This window comes from Lepisosteus oculatus, chromosome 16, assembly GCF_040954835.1.
Source record: "Lepisosteus oculatus isolate fLepOcu1 chromosome 16, fLepOcu1.hap2, whole genome shotgun sequence".
Classification (NCBI taxonomy): domain Eukaryota; kingdom Metazoa; phylum Chordata; class Actinopteri; order Semionotiformes; family Lepisosteidae; genus Lepisosteus; species Lepisosteus oculatus.
The window spans coordinates 6,269,541-6,292,022 of record NC_090711.1 but is presented as its reverse complement, the minus strand read 5'-3'; the positions used below and the strand labels follow the sequence as shown (position 1 = coordinate 6,292,022).

General features: G+C 36.8%; 1 protein-coding gene across 1 annotated transcript in view; it reads right to left on the bottom strand.

The window, feature by feature from the left end:
• Positions 1-22,482, bottom strand: part of slc9a8 (solute carrier family 9 member 8) — a 29,643-nt gene that overhangs the window by 5,786 nt on the left and 1,375 nt on the right. The window contains exons 2-14 of the mRNA XM_015364915.2: positions 21,087-21,268; positions 17,854-17,934; positions 16,274-16,332; positions 12,019-12,102; positions 11,665-11,766; positions 11,119-11,153; positions 10,699-10,842; positions 6,588-6,726; positions 5,700-5,805; positions 4,900-5,016; positions 4,179-4,261; positions 3,595-3,706; positions 3,082-3,302 (exon numbers count right to left, since the gene is read on the bottom strand). Coding sequence (XP_015220401.2) covers positions 3,082-3,302; positions 3,595-3,706; positions 4,179-4,261; positions 4,900-5,016; positions 5,700-5,805; positions 6,588-6,726; positions 10,699-10,842; positions 11,119-11,153; positions 11,665-11,766; positions 12,019-12,102; positions 16,274-16,332; positions 17,854-17,934; positions 21,087-21,268 — 1,465 coding nt within the window. The remainder of the gene's footprint in view (positions 1-3,081; positions 3,303-3,594; positions 3,707-4,178; positions 4,262-4,899; positions 5,017-5,699; positions 5,806-6,587; positions 6,727-10,698; positions 10,843-11,118; positions 11,154-11,664; positions 11,767-12,018; positions 12,103-16,273; positions 16,333-17,853; positions 17,935-21,086; positions 21,269-22,482) is intronic.

The window sequence follows — 22,482 nt, the reverse complement described above, 5'->3', positions numbered from 1 at the left end:
TTAGAACATTTTCATCTCTTTTTTTCCCCCAACTGAGATTTTTTTCTAAAAAAGGTAAATCTGGTTGATCATTCTGCTTTAAATTTAGTTTTACATGCTGTATTTTTAAATGTAGTGCACTCTATCAACTGTACATAAGAAGTAATCATAAGAAAAAAATATACATAAATGTACTAGAAGAAAAATCTGCCCAAGCAATATGAAAAGCAACAGAGATAAGATTAATAATATTCCAATTAGACACAATCAGACACTTTATTCCATTTTTACAGTCAGAATTGTCTCGGTGTGTATATATGAATATACAGTATGTGCATGTAGTATGCATATAGCACACAGGTAGGTAGGAACTTTGCAGTGTTTATTACACTTTAAAGTGTGTTTTAAAGTTTATAGGTAAAAAACTTTTAACGGTAATTTAAAACTCTTTAAGAACCCTGGCACAATAAACATGCATGTCTCATGTATGCAGTATGAAACTGCTCATACTGTATAATTCAGAATGTACAGTATAATTCTGATTATACTGTACATGTAAAGCTGGTTTAGTGGATTGAAGACACTGCATCATTGAGAAGCAGCACAGGAAAATTTAATAAATAACAATCAAGTGACAAAAAGTGTTCTTTTGTTACTGTCAATAAATCGTTTATGCGCTACTTCTTGGTCATTTATTTTAAATTTAGAAAGATAGTTTCTTATAAACCATTTCCTATTTTATGGTCACTAAAGCAAATGGTCTATTTTACTTTATTCCTAATCGTTTTATGCAAAAATGTCTGTTTCTTCATCAGAATACAATGAAACTTATAGTGTGTGAAATGAGTATAAAGAGTTTTAAGGAGTGTTAATTTCTTGTTTAAACTCTGGGCTGCATTCACAATTCAATTCAATTTAATTAGCACATCTCCAAGGTGGAGTCTCAAGACACTGCCTTGGTCTCAAGATGGCATTTTAAGGTTCAGATGATGGTCTCAATTTCTGCACATGTATGCAGGTAAAATGCCCATTTTACAATCTTATTATATTCTTATTCATTCACACAGATTTCGTTTTAAATTGAACACATAGCAAGAAAAGTATGATATAAACTGTATATATAATAGCATCAGCTTTCACACTGGTGCCCCACAAATAAAGGAATGCGAATAGCTCTCCCCCGTTTAGCAAACTTGCTCTGCCAAGAAATGCATTTCCTATCATTGATTTGTTAAAGAAACACCAAAAACCAATAATGTTATTTTCACAGCATATGAATGCTATTTAATTTAACAAAAAGATCTGAATGTTTGTAAAAAGCCTTCATTGTTTATATTTTCACCTATTGTGTTAATTGTGTGTTAATTGTGTTAAGTAAGAAAATAATAAACAGTATATTTTCAATATTTCATTTGAAATAACATGTAAACCTGCCTACAAGCCAGAAATTGAGTGGCTAGTGTAAATCCATGGACACTCTCTACCTATTTGCATACAGTACATCCATGCCGGGAACTGACAGAGACTGGCTTGTATTGCTATTGCTCTGCTGTACATCACTGTTCCACTTTTTGGGTGGGAAAGAAATTGTGTCTTAGCCCGCTGCTACTGCCACCAGGTGGAGCTCTTATGATTACACACACCTCTAATAAGAGAGCAATTCCATTTGAGCACAAGTTCCATTTGTATTTGTTTCTCTAAATTCTTGCACTTTTCTAATACAGTATTTTTACATAAGCTCAGCACTTCCATCATAAAGTTCTATTCAGTACCTGCCCAAACTAAGAGCAATCTTAGTCATTCTGTGTACATTGCAAATCTATATTACAATGAAACAACAAACAGCACATCTTGAAACTAAAGTTTGTAATAAATGCAGTAAACTTCTCTATAATATGTTTGTGTCATGCTTACAAGACCTCAAAATAATTCTTCCACAGTGATTTTGAATAGCTTAAGAACAATTAAAGCATTTTATCAAAAGGAAGTGAACAACAAATGTTTAGTGTTGAACCACATTCAGCTGAATCTGTTTATACATAAAAGCTGGAAGCGTTTCAATGTAAACATAAAACTGAACTGCAAGAAATATCTGGTGGTTTAATATGCAATTGTAAATATTTACCCAAATTCTCAGCGATAAGGCTGGGGATTAGATTCCTTTTTTTTCCTTTTAGTCTTTGGTCTTTAAGTTACAATACATACATGTGTAAGAGAAAAGAAATACAAAAGTAAGAGAAGTGATTCAGTAAATAAACTGCGTGCGAAATATAGAAAATTATGATAACCTACAGTACATTGCTACATCAGCTCTCTGCCTGTTTTGCTGGCTTTGTATTTGCCAAAAGTATGAAGCCGAAACAAAAGTTTAAACCCATTCAAACTGTCTTTCCTGACAGGGATGGGTCACTGCAGCTTTTGTTCAATTTTATCGGTTCACAGTTGAAACAAAAAATACACTTTAAAGTGAAATCTTTTTAAGTTTAAATTTGATACATTTTGTAAGTTTGCATTCCTATCCATAGTGGAATGAGCATCTTTAAGAAAGAAAACAGACTAATGTTTGCATTGAAGGAATAGCCATATAATCCCAGAACCTGGGGAGATGATCTTTCTTTTCTCCACCTGTAAAACTGAGAACAAGATGTTTCGGAACTTCATCTACTCATAATAATGCCTCACAAGATAATAAAGGGTATGTGGTTTCTCTGTTCTTTTAAGATGGACACAGAATGTAAGCCATACTTGAACTGAACCTCGAGTCAAGAGAGATAACCATCACCATTCCAAAATACCACAAATGAAGCTCATCTCACCAAACAGCACTTTCTACATACCTATTCTACATACCTATTCTACATACCTCAGTGTTTCAAAAGCTTTTGGGTGCAAAAAAACGGTGCCGTCTTTAAACAGCACCCATCAATAAAAGTGAATTTAGAAACTTCAGTTTGTTGACGTAAGAAATGGTACAAATGAGAGGAGAGTATCGGCGTGAATAACATGGCTATTCACCTTATTCCATAACACTCTGGATAAAGATTTAAATGCACTTCCACTTTTGTGGAAATGGGATAGACGATATAGGGTCTTTTTCTTTACCATTTTTTCTGTCTTGCTCAGATTGATATCTTTCTTGTTCTTGCGGTGACTCTGGCTGTCTTCGATGTCGATCAGGCGAATGAGGGGCATTGTTCCTCCCCCTAGCAGCAGGATGGTGAAGAGCACGATGATGATGGTGGTGGTGCCAATGAGCTGCCGTTTCTCAATTGGTTCCAGACCCAGATGGAGGCTCAGAGCATAAGGGATGGCCCCTCGCAGACCTGCAAGGCCAAGGGCATGAGAACTGGGGTCTGGCTAAGCAGCAATGGAAGTTCCCCCCCTTTCACAAAATTTGCATTGAGATCTTTACCCATTTCTCCTTGATTTTAACGAAGAGATTATGTCCCCACAACTGATGCATTTTATAAAAGGGTTTTAAGGTGTAATAAAAAGTATTGCAGTTTGAAAGTTTGTTACAGTCCATTAAACTCTATATACTGTCCATGTAATGCTGCTATCAACAGGCTGGATTGCGTCATGCTACAAACACTCAAAGGTCTTGTGAGCTCTTACCACTGAACCACATGATGAACATCATTTTGGGTGTGATCTTATGATCCCTGAAGAAGTTGAGAAGGAAGGACAGGGGGAAGATATTGACAGCTCGACCCACCAACACCAGCACCTACCCAGAAAATACAGTCAGAGAAGAGCAATGGAATCTAAATCACAATCAGGACCTGGACCCTGATAAGCTACCTCCAGTTCCATCCATTTAACTGTCCTCTAAGACCAAAGACATTTCCTAAAAAATGACAAATCAATCATATTTTCCTGCTGTATGTCACCGCCTTTAAAAAAGCCATGTTATAGAGCCTTTCTACAGGTTACTCAGATTTCAATTTTTTTTTTCTCCTTTGAGCATTTAATAGAAAGTTCTTATGGTATTTTTATCAACACAAACATTTACTGATTTTCATCTGTTCAAAAATATTTAAAATATAAAAGTCTACTGAAAACATAAAATTGCACAGTTCCATCACATTTTTCATCAAGTGATGCAGAATCAAACCTCAACCACTACTATACATTAAACGGTTACACATTAAAGCATATATACTGTATGAAAGCCTTTGACTCACAAAAACATTACTTACTATGCACCAGATGACAAAGGATATTTCAAACTTGTGAGGGAAGCTGAACACGGACATTCCCAGAAAAGCAAAAACACAGGTCTCTGCAGGGGTACAAATCACTGGAGTTACACCAAACGTTTTCAATGTAACACATTCTTGCACAAATAGTTGCAGTATTTAACTACTTCAAAAATCCAATTAAAAACATGTCTGTATAAAGTGCTATGGAAGAGTTAAAAATCAAATTCACTGTACAAAATGACCACTGACAACAATACAATCTAATTTAGCTGACAAACATTTTACACCCAATATTACTGCATAGAATAAACTGATTAAGTTAAAATTAAGAAAGACTGTTAGTTGATTCCCTATGCTACCGTTTATGCTTCTCCATAGGAAAGACTTTGTTTAAGTCTTTATACTGCTAAGCAGTTTAGAATAATGTTTAAAGGAAATAGTAAAGGAATGAAAGAAAAGCAAAAAATCTGAGTATTTTGGTAGTTCCACTTTTACAAGTCTATTTTAACAGAGGGCAATTCTGTAAAACATCCTTTTTTGGTTATACAGTCAGTGCAGCTGAGACCAGAAGTAATTTCCTTCATGTAAGTGCATTACCCTCTTCTTCTGTAAATAAATGTTCCAATTTTATTGCCAGAAGAAAGACATTGTGTGTGAAAGACATGTGAGAGCAAAGAGAGCCAGCAGACAGACGTGACTGTGCTGGGGTAGGACATACCACACATGAAAGCCACAGTGCGCAGAGTCTGCTGCATGAGAATCTGGGTCACTGGAGACAGGTTGTGGTGAGTGTAGTGAGACATCACAATCCCGGAGAACAGTATAGCCATAATCCCTGCAAGGAGTGAGGCAAGACAGCAAGACATTCACAAAGAGTTCAGTGGGAGAAATAATCATTCACCACAAAGCCTCTCTTCCTACAAGACTTCCCCTCAATGATATAGCAGGCTTCTTTGCCTCGATTTGCAGAGAAGCTGTACCCAAAAGCATAGCTTGCAGTACAGAAAGCCACACTCTAATTCAGCCACAAGGAAAAAAATGTTCTTGCTCAGTCATTTAAAAAAAAAAAGTATTTTCACACTAGTGTTTTGCTCTCCACTACGTGTAGAAAACACATAAATAAAGACATTCTTTGCACGAGAGTAAATTAAGGGGTTTTATTGCTTTGACGGCGATGTCTTTTTTCTGCTTTCCACACCTGTTGGCTTTTAAAACCATCTCTTCAGCAGTAAACCCGAGAATGTGGGATTGTGACAGCTGCACCAGGAAGCAGGAGCTACTGTTAAACACTTTGCAGAGAATAGCACTACTTATGCTATTTAATTTAATGCTTTAAAAGTCAGTGTGGATAAGGGTGTAAACAAATCAGGAATAAGTGGACTAGGGATTACGGATAAATAATAAAGAACAATTCTGAAGGGTGTACAATATTTACACTATACAGCAGTATTTATTAGAGTACCTGTGAGAAAAATGGCACAGCAGCAGCAAAGGGATTCAGAGATACATTGGACTCACCAGACAGCTTGATCCCCTCAGCAAGTCCATAAGGGAGGTAGGCAAAGATTATCATCATCCCAAATTCTAGAGAGGGTGTCTTCCTGAGATCAAAGTGCTTCAATGACTGGGAGAGAGGTGTAATTAAGGAATCAGCAATTGGTTGATTATTCATTTAATACTCAATGAAACAATTAATGTTAATGACACTGGCTTTCAATGGCCTAAATATGGACAGTGCTATGGAAACTCAATACATTATCAAGAATGCTATTTCGCACCAAAAATGAAATTCTACATTTAATCTAGAGGCCTACATTAATGAACCCATCCATTTTCTAACCACTTTATCCAATTCAGGGTGGAAGTGGGTCTGAAGCCGCAAGGTGGTATACACCATGGAGGGGACACCAATCCACCACAGGGCACGGCACACACACACACACACTCATGTCAGGACCAATTTTCCCAGACGCCAGTTAACCAACCACAATGCCTTTCCTCCTTTCAGAAGACATGCCACATGAGCATGGGGAGAACAAAATCCACAAAAACAGCACCCCAGTTCCAGAACTGAACCCAGAGCCGCGAGGCAGCAATGCTAAGCACTGTGCCACCGTGCCACCACGCCACCCCATCCAGAGGACTACATTCATGGAAATCTTTCTTTCCTAAAAACATCAGTTGTCACAGATCACATATTTTTTGTGAAATATTTAAGAGGGCGACAGACAGGAAGGATCAAAGCATGAAACAGGCACAACCAGCTTTCTGATGCACATTGACAGACCAAGATTTTACTTGGTTTTCTATTATGTTCCTTTCTGTTAGGATCGCGAGACTGTGTTAGTGTAAAACCAGACCAAACCTGAAAGCACTAAGTATTGCAGATTTTTTTAAAAAGCATACGAGAGCAGAGATGAGGCCGGTGAGGGTGCCGAGCGCTGCGGAGCCGAAGAACATCTTGAGGAAGTAGCCCAGGGCCTGCAGGAAGGTCTGCCAGCCGGTGACGTTGGCGTTCTCTGAGCGAGCGAAGCCCTCGGCAGTGCTGGGTCGGGAGATGGGAGAATAAAGCAAAGGCAACACAGCAACGAGAGGGTTTGAGGAGAACGCATGGAGGAGACACGGAGCATGAAGGGGAGGCTAAAAAGTCTTTTCAAACAGAACAATTTTCTGTCACTCGACAGCGCCAACCTGCTAGTGTGTTTTCCAAAGGCTTTCAAAGCCTCACTTCACAATGTTTTAAATTATACCAGATTGCCAGGTATGCTTTCTAGTGGGTGATTGAAATCCAAACAACAGACAGTAGCTCCTGAAGAAAGCCTTTTGTTATTGTGCTGGTTGTTATTACTGTTAATGTTGACAGTCTTTCAGCGACACTTTCCTGCCTCACGTGGGGTCTCTTGAAACTTATTTGGCTGCAGTTGTTTTGGAAGCCTGAAAAACTGATGAAAAAATAAAATTCTGGCTACACAAGAAAAGACAATAATCCTCTGCCCAGCGTTGTGAGGATAAAGAGTGTCGGCAGACAGGAACTAAGCTTCCGAGTCTCTGTAAAAGGTCACTTCCACTTCAGAAGTGCATTCATCGTCTGCAAAATATCATACCTAAAATGAAGTTTAATATTAATTTCTTTATTTTAAGAACAGGTAAATCTACATTCTTTATAAATATGTGACATTTTATCTGCATGCAGTGCAATTGTGCTTTTACACATGCAGAGGTACCTTGGGAATAGACAGAAATGGAGAGGCTTCCTGGAAAACCAAGTTCAAAAGCGTGATGAGACAGATTGCCCTTTGGTTGAATTTGCTCCTGTCAATTATTCTGCTCCCAAGATACAAACTCCTTTTGTCACTGTATATTAACAGGATGTCTATACTTTTTTTTGGTATTCAAATCAAGGCACCCTGCGCCAAGATTCATATTGCATGACTGCAAAAAGAATAAAACTTTCTGCATTTTTATTTTGGACTTATAAACTTTGGGGAGTATTTGGGTACTTTTACTTTTTTTTCTTTTTACTGTGCATGAGTCTATTCTTCTTTACCATCTAACATCTTTACCATCTAAACCTTCGCAGAAAAATTCGTTACAAGTCAGAGCAAAATCAGCCTTTGGTCTGTAGAAGCTGAGCACTACCAAGTACCTTAGAATTAAGACAACAGTCCATAAAATCCATGTTTTTGTATAAATACACATGGTACCATTTGCTGCAATATGCTCCTTGGGTGCAAACTTCTGGGACAGGTTTTACTATAAATCCTTTACAGTGATAAAAAGAAATCGCTAATGCTTCAATATACCAATGTATTTAAGTACTGTATGGAAGTACCCTTACTGATGTATTGGACAACACAAACTTTCCATAGTTCAGTTGTACAGCTTTCCTATTGGACTGCATCACACTCAATACTTACAGCATGTCAAGAAGAGAAACAATATTGTTCTCTCCGAGACATTCATTGCAAAAGGAAATTTCAAACTTTTAGCATATACTCTACTAGAATAGTATTCTAAACACAGTTTTACCTAAATTACCTAAATATTAAATACCTAAAGTGGACACAAGCCATGCGCAATGCAACGCATAGATTCACTTTGTGTACCTTACGCACTGCTTAAACACCCAACCTATTGTATAATCTGATACTAACAGGGTCAATACGATTATAATTATATACAATTATGCATTATATAATCCAATAAAAAATTAGAACTAGTAATTTAATGCACATATTTCTGAATTGGGCCGATGATGTCAAAGAGACCAGCACAGGTCATTAATATCAGCTTGTGTGGAATATAGAGACTTTTATTGTTGTAGTACTATACATTATTACAGTAATGACCTAGAAACCAAGGGTATACAGCAGTGTCCTATACACGATTTGAACCATCTCCCTCATCTCTGGTGTCAGAACCCTAACCACAACTTGCATGCTGCTGCTTGTGTGTCAAACCCGGTAGTACTGCACAGTTATTGAGCCAGTCGAGCATGCCTCAACACTGCTGGTCCAGTATGCAAGGGTTTGTCTTTGTGATGGCGATTCACTCACATTTTCAAAATTAAAGAGAAATCAGGATATGGGACTATGCAAAACATTCAGACCACATATCCTGACACAGAGTTCCAGCAGACAGCTCAAATCTGTTTACAGCTGCAGCTGCAGCAGCTGAATAATGTATGTTCTTTTTCATCAATTAATGCAGGAATAAAATGCCATTTATAAACTTCCACTTGCTTAGCTAGTATTTTCAAAATCTACTGAAGTAAAACGGCACTGCTAAGGAAATATTTTTCAGCAATTAAGCAGCAAGAATCTAGCTGTATTTGACCTTATTCATTAGAAATGAGGGTGTGCCTGTTGCCATTTCTTTTATACATTCAAGCTACAGTATGTAACATTCCTTAAACTGCTCTTATGCTCTCCTGCTCTTCACATTTGCTTTGGTTCCAAAAGGTTTACTTTGGTTTGCTGCTAAATCTCTTCAGTTTAACAACTGAAGAGTTAAAAGAATACATACACCTGAAAAAAGTTCAAAAGCCAAAAAGTTGTTTCTTCTTTCTATTTTTCACTATGAAAATAAGCTTTACTTGTTCCTTTACTGCTAACGCGTGCTGACGCAGGACCCCCTCAGACATTCATTAAATGTCAGTAGTAAAACCTCAACTTATTCCTTTACATTGTAGAGCATACAGGAAATTCTCAAACCACCAAGAAATACCTCGGTATCGTCATATGGCACATTTAACCCAAACTTCCCCACATATGCACACAAAATACACAGCTAGATTTTCTGACCAGAGTAGCAAGAAAAGAAAAGGCCCTTTTGGGAGACACGCTGACAGATTTTCTTCTTTTCAATTCCAAGAAAAAGCCAGTAAAAGTGGATAAAGCATGCAAGCTGTACAGTGCTGTGCCTAAGAAATAATAAAAAAAATGACCCTTAGCAAACATTCTTCCTAACCAGCAGGTAAAGAACTATGGCCATTTCCTGTATGAGTCAGACAATAGATGGGCAGAGCACTGCCATTTCAACGGCAAATCTAAAAACAAAAACTGTGGATTTTAAAGCACTATCTGCAGAATCAAAAAACAGAAGCCAAGTAAAACCCGAGATGTGCGTGCCCCTGACCACAGTTCTTTGTGGGAAACAACAACAAAAAGCAAGAACAAGTGTGCAAGCCCTGCACCAGGTAAATTTCATACCTGCTGAGGCACTAGACCATTCAAGCACGTGCAGTTTAAAGACATATGTGAATCTTGAATATGGACTGCAATTACTGCAGATTGATAAGCACTGCATAGGAATTTGGTGTGAAGAAAATGAATAATGTTAATGGTAACTGTATTCTTACAAAGTATTTAATTATTAAGAATCATCTGCTTTCAAACAGAAACAAATGTTGAAAATATATGATAGGTACAAAGATGAGATGCATCTACTGTATGAATTTATTTTTTTTTAAATATGAACAAATTCTTCTATTTTGACTTTATATATACTCGTACAGCAAAACTTGGGAAATTTCAGGAAAACAACTTTGTTAAACCTGAACACAGTAATATCACTTTAAGATTGTGCAGGTAACTGCCAAAATAAAGGACACACTTGAGTAAATGAGGGATACAAAGTATTCCAGACAGGTGTGGTTCCTGAGCAAATTAAGCAATTATCATCCCATCATGCTTAGTGTCATATAAACAAATGGTGGAGAGGCCCAGTTGCCCACTGTTTTGGCTCTCAGAGTTCTAGAGACTTGTAGAATCTATGCTCAAGCACACTGATGCTGTTATGGGGGCTTGTGACAGTCCAACGCCCTATTAAAAAAATATGTTGGCATTTCCTTTATTTTGGTAGTTAACTTTATTTAATATAATTACACTTCTATACTGTTTTTTTAAATACTGTAAACTGTAGCTTTGAAAACAAAACAAATGCAAATATAGCCGTTTACAAGAAATTACATGTAAGATAGTGTTAGGTCTTTCTAGTTCACAGGAAAGAGGCTTACTTGGTCAGTACAATGGAAACGGCATCATTCAGAATGCTCTCTCCAAACACCAGCATATTGAGCACTGGGTCCACGTTCAGAGCGTTGAAGATTGCGATGGTTGCCACCGGATCCACAGCAGAGATAAGAGAACCAAAAGCGAAGCTAGAGATTAAGAAATACAGGCAGACAGATTTCACAAACATCACAAACAAACTGCACGACTAAATGGAAAGTATTCAAAAGATTAATTTCGAAGGCATTAAGTTTGTTGCATAAGGAAAAGTCCTGCTATTTAATGATACAGTATATGACTGCAGGCCTGTCAATATTTTTGTGGTCTGTAAATCTTTGGTAGCAAAGCATTAACAAAAGTGCAACTTTAAGAAAGTAATGGTAACAGTTATTTTTGTATACAAGGTCACAAAAAAGCACACTTACCTGTCTGTCATTGTCATCTTGTAAATAACATCTGCCTGTACATTTGAAAGAAAAAGAATTGGGAAACATTTTTGCATTTAGCATGACAATAGTTTTCCTGAGATTGGAGTTACAACTAAGTGAAGAAGCTGGCAATATACTCAAATAGAATTTGCAACACTTTATTTGAAATGGTTTCTCTTCTACTGTGTGGGACTGTAGATATCACTAATGCAAAACATAATACAGGTGTTAAAGCACTTAAGTCTTACTAGTTCGAACAAAACAAATGCAGTTTTTTTGCATTAAAAATACTTCTTTTCGATGTAGCATCGATGCCTGTTCTGTTAAAAATAGCATAGGTGCCCACCAATAAATGCTAAAACAATGTAACGTGGAGAGACAGGTAAAACCAGTTTATTTCTCTTTAAAAATGCCTTCACTGGAAAGCCTAAATCTAAATATCAGTTCTCTGTAAAAATAAAGCGAACATGTTCAAGGTTCAAGGAATTTATGAGACGCGTCAGAAAAGTAAACTAAAATAAAAGTATTTCTAAATGACAGCACCTGTCCAAGGAAGTAGATGCCTCCTCCCACAATGAAGGCTGATATGGCTGTGCCAATCACAGCAAAAAGGGTGATGGAGCCAATATTCTGAAAAAAGTTCCCCTGGAAAGAAAGTGAGCGCAAAATGTGATTTGGAAATATGTCCCAAAAAATACAAGAAACAAAAAAGAATTAGGAATAATGTAATAATCCATAAGTAATAATTCAACATGGGTTGCTTTATTTTTAGTGTACAAGAATAGGTATGTCAAAGGAACATCCAGCTGGCACAGCAAGCATCACCTAAATGTCACACAAAGGACCATCTGATAAAAGTGAAATATTCAGATCCTTCATGCAAATTGTCCTCTTTACCTTATGGAGTGAATATCCTGATTCAAATATAATCGGTGGCAGTAACAGAAGAAAGAACATGTTTGGTCGAAACATCTCCTCTTCCTACAAATAGACAGACAGAATTCCATTACTTTTCAGTTCCTTTAAATGTACAGCCTATAGCATAAATCTGCAGTATTGGGCATAGGTCACTAAGAACTCACAGGTCTCCACAGTTACCTTGGCTGAATTAAAAACATGTCATTATGGGTGAGACTTTTACTAGGGCCTTCAATTAAACTCGGAACCTATTCAACTGATCAGCACTTTTTAAGGAACTCATTTAAAAGATATTGCTTTGTAACAAAAATTATTCACTTAATTTAAAAAAAAGACACATGTAGTGCTTGAGAGGAAAAACCTATGCAGCAAAGACACATTAAAAAAAAGATAAAATGTTGTGCATTACCTTGAACCAACATCATGGCATTCATTTTAAAGTAAATTTGGCATTTATTCAATGGCTGGCTATTACATTTGAGATTCTAAAATTCCATGTGGGACATTAACAGTGTTTAATCATTTTTTTTAAAGTACCAGAATGTTTGCATACCTTGTACCTTTTTCTATACAAAATGTTCCTATATGTAGCTTTTAATAACTAAACACTGATTAATGAAAAAAAGGTTAGGTTAGGCTTCTGCTAACCTTATCCTGAAGACTTTGCATGCACTATAAGAGTCAGGGAAGAAGACAGCACAGGGAAGGTGGACACACCTTCAAATTAATCACTGGTCGCACATCGTAAAACAGTGCTAACAGCTTCTCAAAACATTTACACCTTAAGCTAAAAGATGCTCCAGTAGTAATGCAAGTTGCCAGCTAGTGCCCCATTACAAATCCCTGTTATTATATATGATGGCCTGCGACATCAGAGGATTTATCAGCACGCACAAGTTCCACCCAAGCTGCAGAGATAGGAGGTGACCTGACAATAGCTGTCCTCCCTGACCTACATATCCTGTTACTGAAAGCTATTCACATGCATCACTACATCAGATCAGCTTCTGCCAGTGAGGAATGGTGGCTCATCCTTACTACTTGTTTAGCCAACCCCCCCAATGTGCAGAATTATGAAGCACAAAGAGCCAAGGAAGCCAAAAACCCAGCCCAAATCTGCTTCTACTACTCCCATAGTCCATACTTCTAGGAATAAATTACCAGTTAAGAGACTTGATGAATTCTATACACAGGGCACAATGTCTTACAGCTAATCTGCAAGGATTCCCTGCTACCGTGCCATGAAATGTATTATCTAACGACATTCATTTTAGGCTGAATTCTGGGAAATATTGAAGAATCTATTAATAGCACTTCACATTGGCGTTATTTAAAATATGTCCGACGATAGAGAACTGGTGTAATTTGAAAACAATGGCACTGATATATTTAAACGTATCTACTTTCTTTTGTATCCTTTTTTGCTTGAAAGATTCGTGAGGCTGACTTACTGGACAAGTCACGACAAAAGCATACACAAAGAGCAGTACCAGAAATGCAGATTGATTTAATGACATAATGAATCAGATAAGATTAAAAGGATTCAAGGACACAAAGGATTTGGCAAGAGAGCCGCCTTAAGATACAATCTATTTAATTACACAGTGAGAGTGAAATACTGAAATTATAAGGAATCTTAAATCAAATCCATAAAACCTCTATTTGGCAGATAATGCATGGTTGTCTTGAGAAGCACAAGACAAACGTTCATCATCTATCCTGACTATTACAACCTTTGTATCAGGTCTAAAACTAGTGGAGAATGCGAGACACCCAATTCAAACCAACACACCACTATCATCATTACTATCTCAATCAATGGTGGTTCTGCAAGAAGAATGGAATAGAACAGAGCTGCAGATATTTCAAAACCTTGAAGAATACAGCCCTGTTCTGTTCAATTAGTTCTTGTTAATCACAAAGGTTTAAAATTGTATTTGGTGGAGGTTCCTAGCTGATTGGTCAGTGACTGTGCAGGTACTGGAAAAGAAATAAGTGTGTACAACATCCAGAATTATTATTTGGACATAAATGTAGTGGTGGGATAAGTTAATTTTAAAAAGTAATTTGTTGCAAGAAGAGATTTTTTTTTCCAAAGAATAAGATGTTGGGGAAAATTGGTCTTCATTTTCCATCCCTATTTCTTTTAAAAAGTATTATGAATATTTTATTATTATTTTTTTAATTTACTCAACTTGAAAATTACACAAGCTTGTAACTGTGAAGGATTGCACTTTAAACGTCACTTTCACCATCGCTGTCTTTAGGTTTGTCAATGTAGCACACAACAAGGCTGACTTTGAATATCATCTCCAATGATGCCAAAAGTAGTCACAAATAAATTGCAGTAGTTAGTTAATCTAAAAAAATAATTAAATTCAGCATTACTTTTAGCTAGTTCATATTCTGCACATAGGGAAAGGATTTTGTTCAACAAAATCAACAGGTTTAGCCTACTCACAAAGCACAGATAAACGCATATTATAAATTCGTGAAGCTCAATTGATAAATGTGTGTTATATACTATGTGTTTTCAACTACTGGTGGCTGCTTTCAAACCCTCTCTTGCTAATCTGAACATGTTATTTATTTGCATTTTTCTTTGGCTAAAAGATATAAAGGTATATATAAAGATAGATATAAACCACTGTGAATGTAACAGACAGTATTCAGCACTCATAAACAGACAAATACAGCATACAAGATGGTATTGATTGTGGCACTGGGTGCTTTCTGCACAATTTGTGTTTTCTTCAGGAAATTGTGGTGGTGGGAAAGTCATTTCAATGTGTTATTCAAAGAAACTCAATCTGACCTGCTCTGGAAATATACAAAAATAACTTGTTAGTGAATGGGCTTTTGCAGTTACTGGAATCAGTGACTCAGCGCTTCAAACAATAGTTTGTTCTCTCAATATAATGAGGAGAGACCCTGCACCAGTGATCTGCAAGCTCGAGAATGTTAATTAGTGCCTGTGGATGTATTCAAATAATTGGAAAAGGAGGCAAAAGAGGCAGATGGTAAATGAGGCTTTCTGCAATATGATGAAGGCCAACAGCACTTTTCGATAGTTATGTATCTCTGAAGGCACACTGCTGTCAGAATGAAGCAATGAAATGATGAAAATACACAGTAAATATGCTTATGAAATGATGGGTATATAAACATTACAATTTCATTTTCTACTAACAAAACTTTCAAACTTTTTTCCCCCCATAAGGAATGGCATTTAAGAATTCATTAATACTATCACAAAGTTGAAGTGAAGAAAGCTGCCTTCTTCAAAGGAACATTTTGCAAGAGATTTTGCTCTATTCTACGTTAATAATTTAGTAAAAATTTAATTTAAGAGTAAAGAAAAAATTATTTATAAAGGCAACATTATTATTACTGACTGCTAATAACTACACCAGCACTGCAGTTTAGGAAACTAGAAGCCCAAGAGGGAGAACTTGAGCCATGTAACCTCTACCAACCCCGTACCAATGTTGGTTTATGATGGATCGGCAAATGATAATATAATCTAGAGTTGTGTTATCAAAGTCTCAACACAACTGTTGTTTACATTGACAAAAAATTGCCCAGCTGACTTCATTCCACCAAACCTTGCCAGCGTTCATGCACCACAATGTCACTCTTAAAGATGCCAAGTCCTTAAGTCTGAACTCGAATCAGCAACCTCCAGGTTATATCTCCAACCTTGCAGTCTAATCATGGCCTCATTTAAACAACAGCAGTCCTTATGCTGCCAGTTTAATCTTGTCCAACAAGGTCAACTAGCTGTTTCATAGTATCACGACCCTGGATGTCTGCAATGAAATGGTTTTGACTTCTTTGACAACATTTTGCTAGAGCAAACACCTTTTGCTTTCAAACATGTCTTCCTGCATGATTTAAATGACACACAAATCAACCCATGAAAATGAACCACCTTCTGCAAGTACAGTGGTTCACTGTGCTCTTTATAACTGGAGAACTTTCCTGTTTATCTGTGCTGATTGCTCCCAAACACACAGTGTTAACTGCCGATACTGAATTACAAAACTGAAAGGAAACATTACCCCTTGCAGTACTGCACACCAATGCAAACAAGTCATGGCAGACAGATCCTCCACTTACTCTGAATTTGCATACAAGCTAAACTGAAGCCAGACCTGTACAGGTAAGTTTTTCAGGGTGGCAACCAGTAATCTTTATACATTTTTTGTTATAAAAAATTAACCTACAAACCTACCTTCCAATTTGCCAGCTCTTGGAATTCTATAATCTTTATGAAAGCACCCATTAGGATACCTGAAACAAAATGAAAAATTAGTTTAAAAATTAGTAGGGGATTACAAAAGTGTCTGCAGTAATAAGACAAATGACCATTATTAAAATTATTTTCAGGGACTATTCTGGTTTATAGTCTACATACACAGATGAGGCACAAAGATGAGATGTTAAATATTTTCAGATATACTGTAGAAGGTACTTGCTACAGAATAATTTTCCATTTCCAGTAAAGGATGTTGCTTTCAATATGAAAAGCAATCTCTAGAGCAAATTAAGCTACCACTGTAATCTGCACACCTAAAAAACAAATACAGATTCAACATCAATGGCACCGCAAATAAAATATACATATAACTGCTTATTTCAATAATAAAATCTGTAGTGATTGTATTGCATCTTAGCCTAAACAGGAATTTAATGACTAATTGTTTCTGACAGGAAGGAGAAAACAAGAGTTTCAGCTTTCAGCATCAGGGAAAAGAGTTAATTAGTTTCTCTTGAAAGACAGGGTAGGTAGCCAGAGGCCACAGAGCAGGGGCAGGAAGGAAGAAAAACTGAATTCAATAGAATCAAAAACTTTAGTTATCTGCATAGATCTTCCATTCAGTCGATCTGTAGATACAAAGGAAGCCTATGCACATTGGAGTCATCAACAGACCAAAGTTGAAATTACACACAAAAAACACTTTGAAGGGGAAAGAAAGGAAAGAGCTGTCCAGTAGTAAAAGGAAATTACTACAGTGTTACTTGTCATCCTTTTTCCATACAAATAGATCTCCAGTCTTGGTCCTGGGCAGCTCCTATCTTATTTATGTCTTAAATGTCTCCCTAAGTCACCTGTTTCTAAAGACTGAAAATACTTGATAAATTAAGTAAATAACATGTTCAAATAAGGCTGGTTCTTGAGGGCTGAATGACATTCATATTTTTTGTACCAAGTTTTATCTCCACATAACTTCATTTAACTAACTTCTTAATTGATCATGACTACATTGTTCAAGTTTAAAAAAATTAATGAAGCAATGCTTAACTATACAGCCTGCCAGGACTGCGCTTTTCCAGGAACAGGGCTGGAGACCCCTTAGAGTAATTGGTATATTGTAGTCAGCACATATTTCTCACAACAAGGTCAGCACAATTTAGGAAGGAGAACTGAAGGAAATACTTCATAAAGACGGTGGTGGGAGTCTACTGAGCTATGTTGTTGAAGTCGAAGCATCAGTTTTTTTAATACACAACTGAGGATGAAACCCTCAGGTTATCTTGCTACGAAAAAGCAATCATCAAGTTATCATGTTACGTGAGATATAAGGTGCTCCCTTGTTTGCAAACAATCATAATCAATATCATAACGAAGGATGTTTAACATGGGAGAGGGGCCAGAGTTAGCCTCACTGACCACCTACTGTACCTGAAGAGGTGTACTCTACACACCACAATCAGATGTCATAAGAGTTATTCATGGATGAATATCTGAATATCAGTTACACTGAAGACCATTGTCAAAAGAGGTACAATTAAAATAATTCTGTCACTTACCAAGAGAAACAACTGCAACACTTTCTGGCAAGAAATGCAGTTTATACTTAATAAGAAGATGCACCAATATGATGCAAATACCTAAAAGGACAAAAGGAAATGGAACATTAAGACAAGGATACCAAATGCTCATTCATCAACACCTGAACTCTTAATAAAAATAAACATATTAGCATATGTTTAGCTCAGCCTTAGAACTTCAAAATTGTGGTCCATGTTTTTGTGTCCATGAGTCATACAGTCCTGAGTAAAAATATGTGAACCCCATTGTTTTTTCACATATTTTAAAACCAAAAATGTTATGAGATCTCAATCTAAGGCCTAACACTAGATAAAGTTAACTTGATGCACGAAAAGACACATAACTTCATACTCTTTCAACATGTATTTTCCTCACATGATGCAAGATCAATTTTCAGGTGTGAAAAAGTATGTGAACTTTCAGGTCCAGTGACTGGTGACGCTCTCTTATGCAGCAAGAATTTCAACAATTTTTTTCCTGTAACCACCAATTAACTCCCTCACATTGCCATTGAGGAAGTCTGGCTTTTCCTCCTTACAAAAAAAAGTATTTAGCCTGGTGACACCTGAGGGCTACCTTGCACGGACAGATCACTTCAGGCCCTGCCCCAGCGTTTCGATGCATTTTATGTCCAGACTCTGACTGGGCCATTGTAAAACTGGGAATTTCTTCTTCTGCAGCTGTTCCGATGTAGAACTGATCTTCTTTTAAGGATATCTTCTTGCTGCATGACTCCCCTTCAGTTCAGCTTCAGGTCATGGATGAGTGGGCTGACATTCTCCTCTAGAATCTTTTGCTACTATGCAGAATTCATTGCAAAGCAGCCTTGACAGCTGGGCAGAGGGTCTTCTGCTCAAAATCAGTGCTTGGATTTTGCTAAACATAACATTTCTCACTGAAGCCAAAGGGTTCTGTCCAGAGAACACTGTTCAAGAAGCCCTGTGGATCATCTATATGCTCTTTGGTGAGCTTCAGGCAGGCAGCAGGCATGTTTTTCCTTTTGGAGGCCAGTGGTTTTCTCCTTGTTATTCTTCCATGCACTCCAGTCTTGCTCAGTCATTGTCTGATGAGTCCTAAGCACTCACTTTAGCCAGTTATGCACTTCCTTGGATGTACAGTAACTCTGGTATTTGTTTATAACTTCCCTGATGACTTTCCAGTTGGTTATGGGAGAGCTTTTGGCAGGATGACTGCTCCATACACTTCTCTTTAGAAGACAGCTGACATATAATTAATCAGGTTATTTTATCTCCATCTTAGACAGAAATACAAACCAGGAAAAAGACTATTAAATTTTATACACTATATACTGCACTGCTTTCACATTAAATAAATAAAGTAATTGTATCTCACATAAACAGGTCTATTTCTAAGCCACATCTGTTAAACCTTTTACAATTAATTAGGACTATTATCCCTTCAAATTACGTTAAAATTAGCATCAGTGCAGAACAGTTCTAAACACAGAGTTTAGTTGCTACTGGGCAACAGAGCATTTCTTTTTCCACTTAAGTTAGCAAGTCCACAGATTCCACAACTGTAAAACAGAGAACTCGCTGAACAACACCTGCTTCTCAAAATCCTACTATACTGTACCAAAGTCAAGACATGTGCAGTCATCAAAGTTCATTATTTCACTCAGTTGAAGAGCAGAGAAATGGTCAAACACATTGGTAGAACAACACAAACATCAATCGCTCCATGTGCATTTTATTCTGTGAGCAAACATTTGGGTTTTAGATCACTAACAGAACTTACCTGCACCTAATTGTAAAACTGCTTCATACTTTACGAACTGTGTTTCTTGTCTTCTCTTTACAGCATGGAATAAACCTCATATGTGCACTAAATAACTGGACACGTGAATGAGAATGGAAAGCAAGTGAACTAACAAGAGGGTGTCCATGGTAAATGAGATCCTGTCCAAATTACAAACCATATCTCCACATTAATATTAAAGCAAAATACTGTAGTAGATTACTTACACATGGATTAGTCAGTACTCAGCACTGGTAATAGTGTAAGGATAATTATTAACATTTTAACATCCATCAGTCCAGGAACTTGGCAAATTTGTAACTTATTTTTATGCCATGCTAACACAATCAATTCTGTATAAGCACAGTGAAACTGTGAAAGGCAGGAATAAACATGCACATAAAACAACAAATTCAGTGATTCTGTACAGTTTGTTTTGAACTGGAGTGAGTAGAGTCAAAACCGTTTGAAATGTGAAAGTGTATAATTGGCTACTATAATAGTCCAAGCTCGGCATATGAATTATAAGCAGTCCCACCTATACCGCCAGACATGACAATAGATTACAACACTTGAGTCTGACGCCTGAGAGACATACAGTACCTGCTGTTCATGCTTAGGATTCCAAAGTGCGCTTTTTATATATGCAGGCTCTTCACAATGCTTATTTTTGAGGCTCAAATTATATGACAATACATCTTAATGTATATTACAAGAAATATTGCAGTTGAATGCAAAAATACCTTCAATAATAATGCACACTCTAAAAGAAACTATTATGCTTTTATATAAGATTCACAATTATAGGGCCCTATATAATACACAACATACATAGAAATTAGATTTTCAATGTGCACAGTTTTAGAACTATCTGCTATTTTCCCAGTTGTGTACATAACTTTTTTTTATTTTACTAACTGGTCAAGAGTGCACAAGCAGAACTTTAAAAAGTACTGGGGAAACAGTCTTGCAGATTCCAGGGAATTACATTTTACACTTGACTGAGGGAAACATTTCAAAAGTCTATAGTTTACCTTTACCTGTGTTTGTAATAGTTGAGGAAAATTGAGTTGCAGCTATCAGAAATGGCTCCCAAGTATAGATAAGACTTTACTGATCCTGAAGGGAAATTGAGGTGTTACAGGAGCCCAGCCCATGACAAGCAAAAGAATGTATATGAATATGGCCTGCTGGAACATCAATGACTGGAATATGGACTACAGAACCACAGTCTAGTACAGAAATACAGCCTATATCATACATATAATTTCATATACTGTATGCATTACAATTGTTCATTGGGTACTTACATTAAATTATGTGATGCTATTCCTAAATTCTACAGTGGAGACTCTGGGGGTTCTTTTCCTAGTCAGTATTAATCTGGTGGACCATGTTCTAGTGGTCCAGATTTACTGATGTGATCTTGCCCCACCCCACTTATGGGACTCACCAATCACAAGCAGGCTGAAAAAAATGGTCATCCCACTGGACTGCTCTTCCTCCTGGGCCTGGACCCCTGTCTGCACTGGCAGGATGGGCTTTGGAGGTGTGGGAGGCACTGGGGTCGTTGTCTTGGCAACAGCAGTGGTGGCATGAATTGAATCATTACCAGCATTTTCTGTTTCATTCAGCCTGCAAAGGAAACACCAGAGGAAAAATAACAACGTATCTTGAACACAATTCTAAACTTTCTTATTTTTATTTTTCCCCCCCATCTGGGATAAAATGCCAATGATGCTGTAAAGGACCTACTGTGGGAAGCAGTCACTCATTCCAAGTGTTCAAGTTTCTTTTACCCATTTACAGGATTTAGCTCCAAACCTGCATTCATGTACAGTGTACTGTACTGTGCAATTGATAATACTGAATTCTCACTAGTCTTTAGTATAAGACTCACTAATCAAACTTCTGCCAATTGCCATTCAGAAACTCACATTTGTGACTTTCACACACTTTAAAAGTTTTGAAGTGGTTGTGCACAGCAAGACCATGTGACTGAGTGGATTCCAGTCTGAATGGACAGCAGTTTGACATAAATGTGCTTAGTAGGTTATAACCTTGAGCAACATGGATTAATACAATTTTTAAACCATTTGAAACGTGTTTGTACATGAGTTTAAACCAATTGACTTGTAAATCTTACACACAACGAATGTTGTATTTCAATATCTATAAACAGTATGTAAAATACATAATAAGAGTGTTCAAATTTGTGGGTGCATAGTAATAATGACACTATATGCTTAAAAGAAGAAGCAATAGAATAGTGTAATTTTTTGCTTTTCAATTATTTGATTATTTCACCTTTTACTCCATTATTTACACTCTTCCTTACCAAAGGAGGAAATTGTGACATAGGTTAACCACTAAAGTTTGTAACCCGCTGAAGTGAAACTTGACTAAGACACTCCAATTATTTTGAATTTGATTATCAAACCCCATCATTGTTTTCTATTTAAAAATAGACCATTTTTCAACCCAAGCATCACACAGATACAATTACCAAGATTTTAAAAATAATTTACTTAGACTCAATAAGCATAAGTAAGCACAAAGTCTGATAGCATTGTATAATTGAAGAATTACAGAACCATTTTAATCAGCATGTGTTTGTAGATGGATTTAAGAGCACCTGAATATGCTGGATAAATCTGAGTGAATATAGGTCTGTTATACAAATTTAATGCTTCAGGTAAATTTTCCCTATTGCATATAAATTGTAATTGTGACAGAGTTTGCACGTAGATGATTAGGGACTAATTAACCTATCCTTAATTGACATGTTAATGTTATGATGATTCATGCTGGATGCTGGATTTGATGGATTTGCAAAATATGTTCTAAGT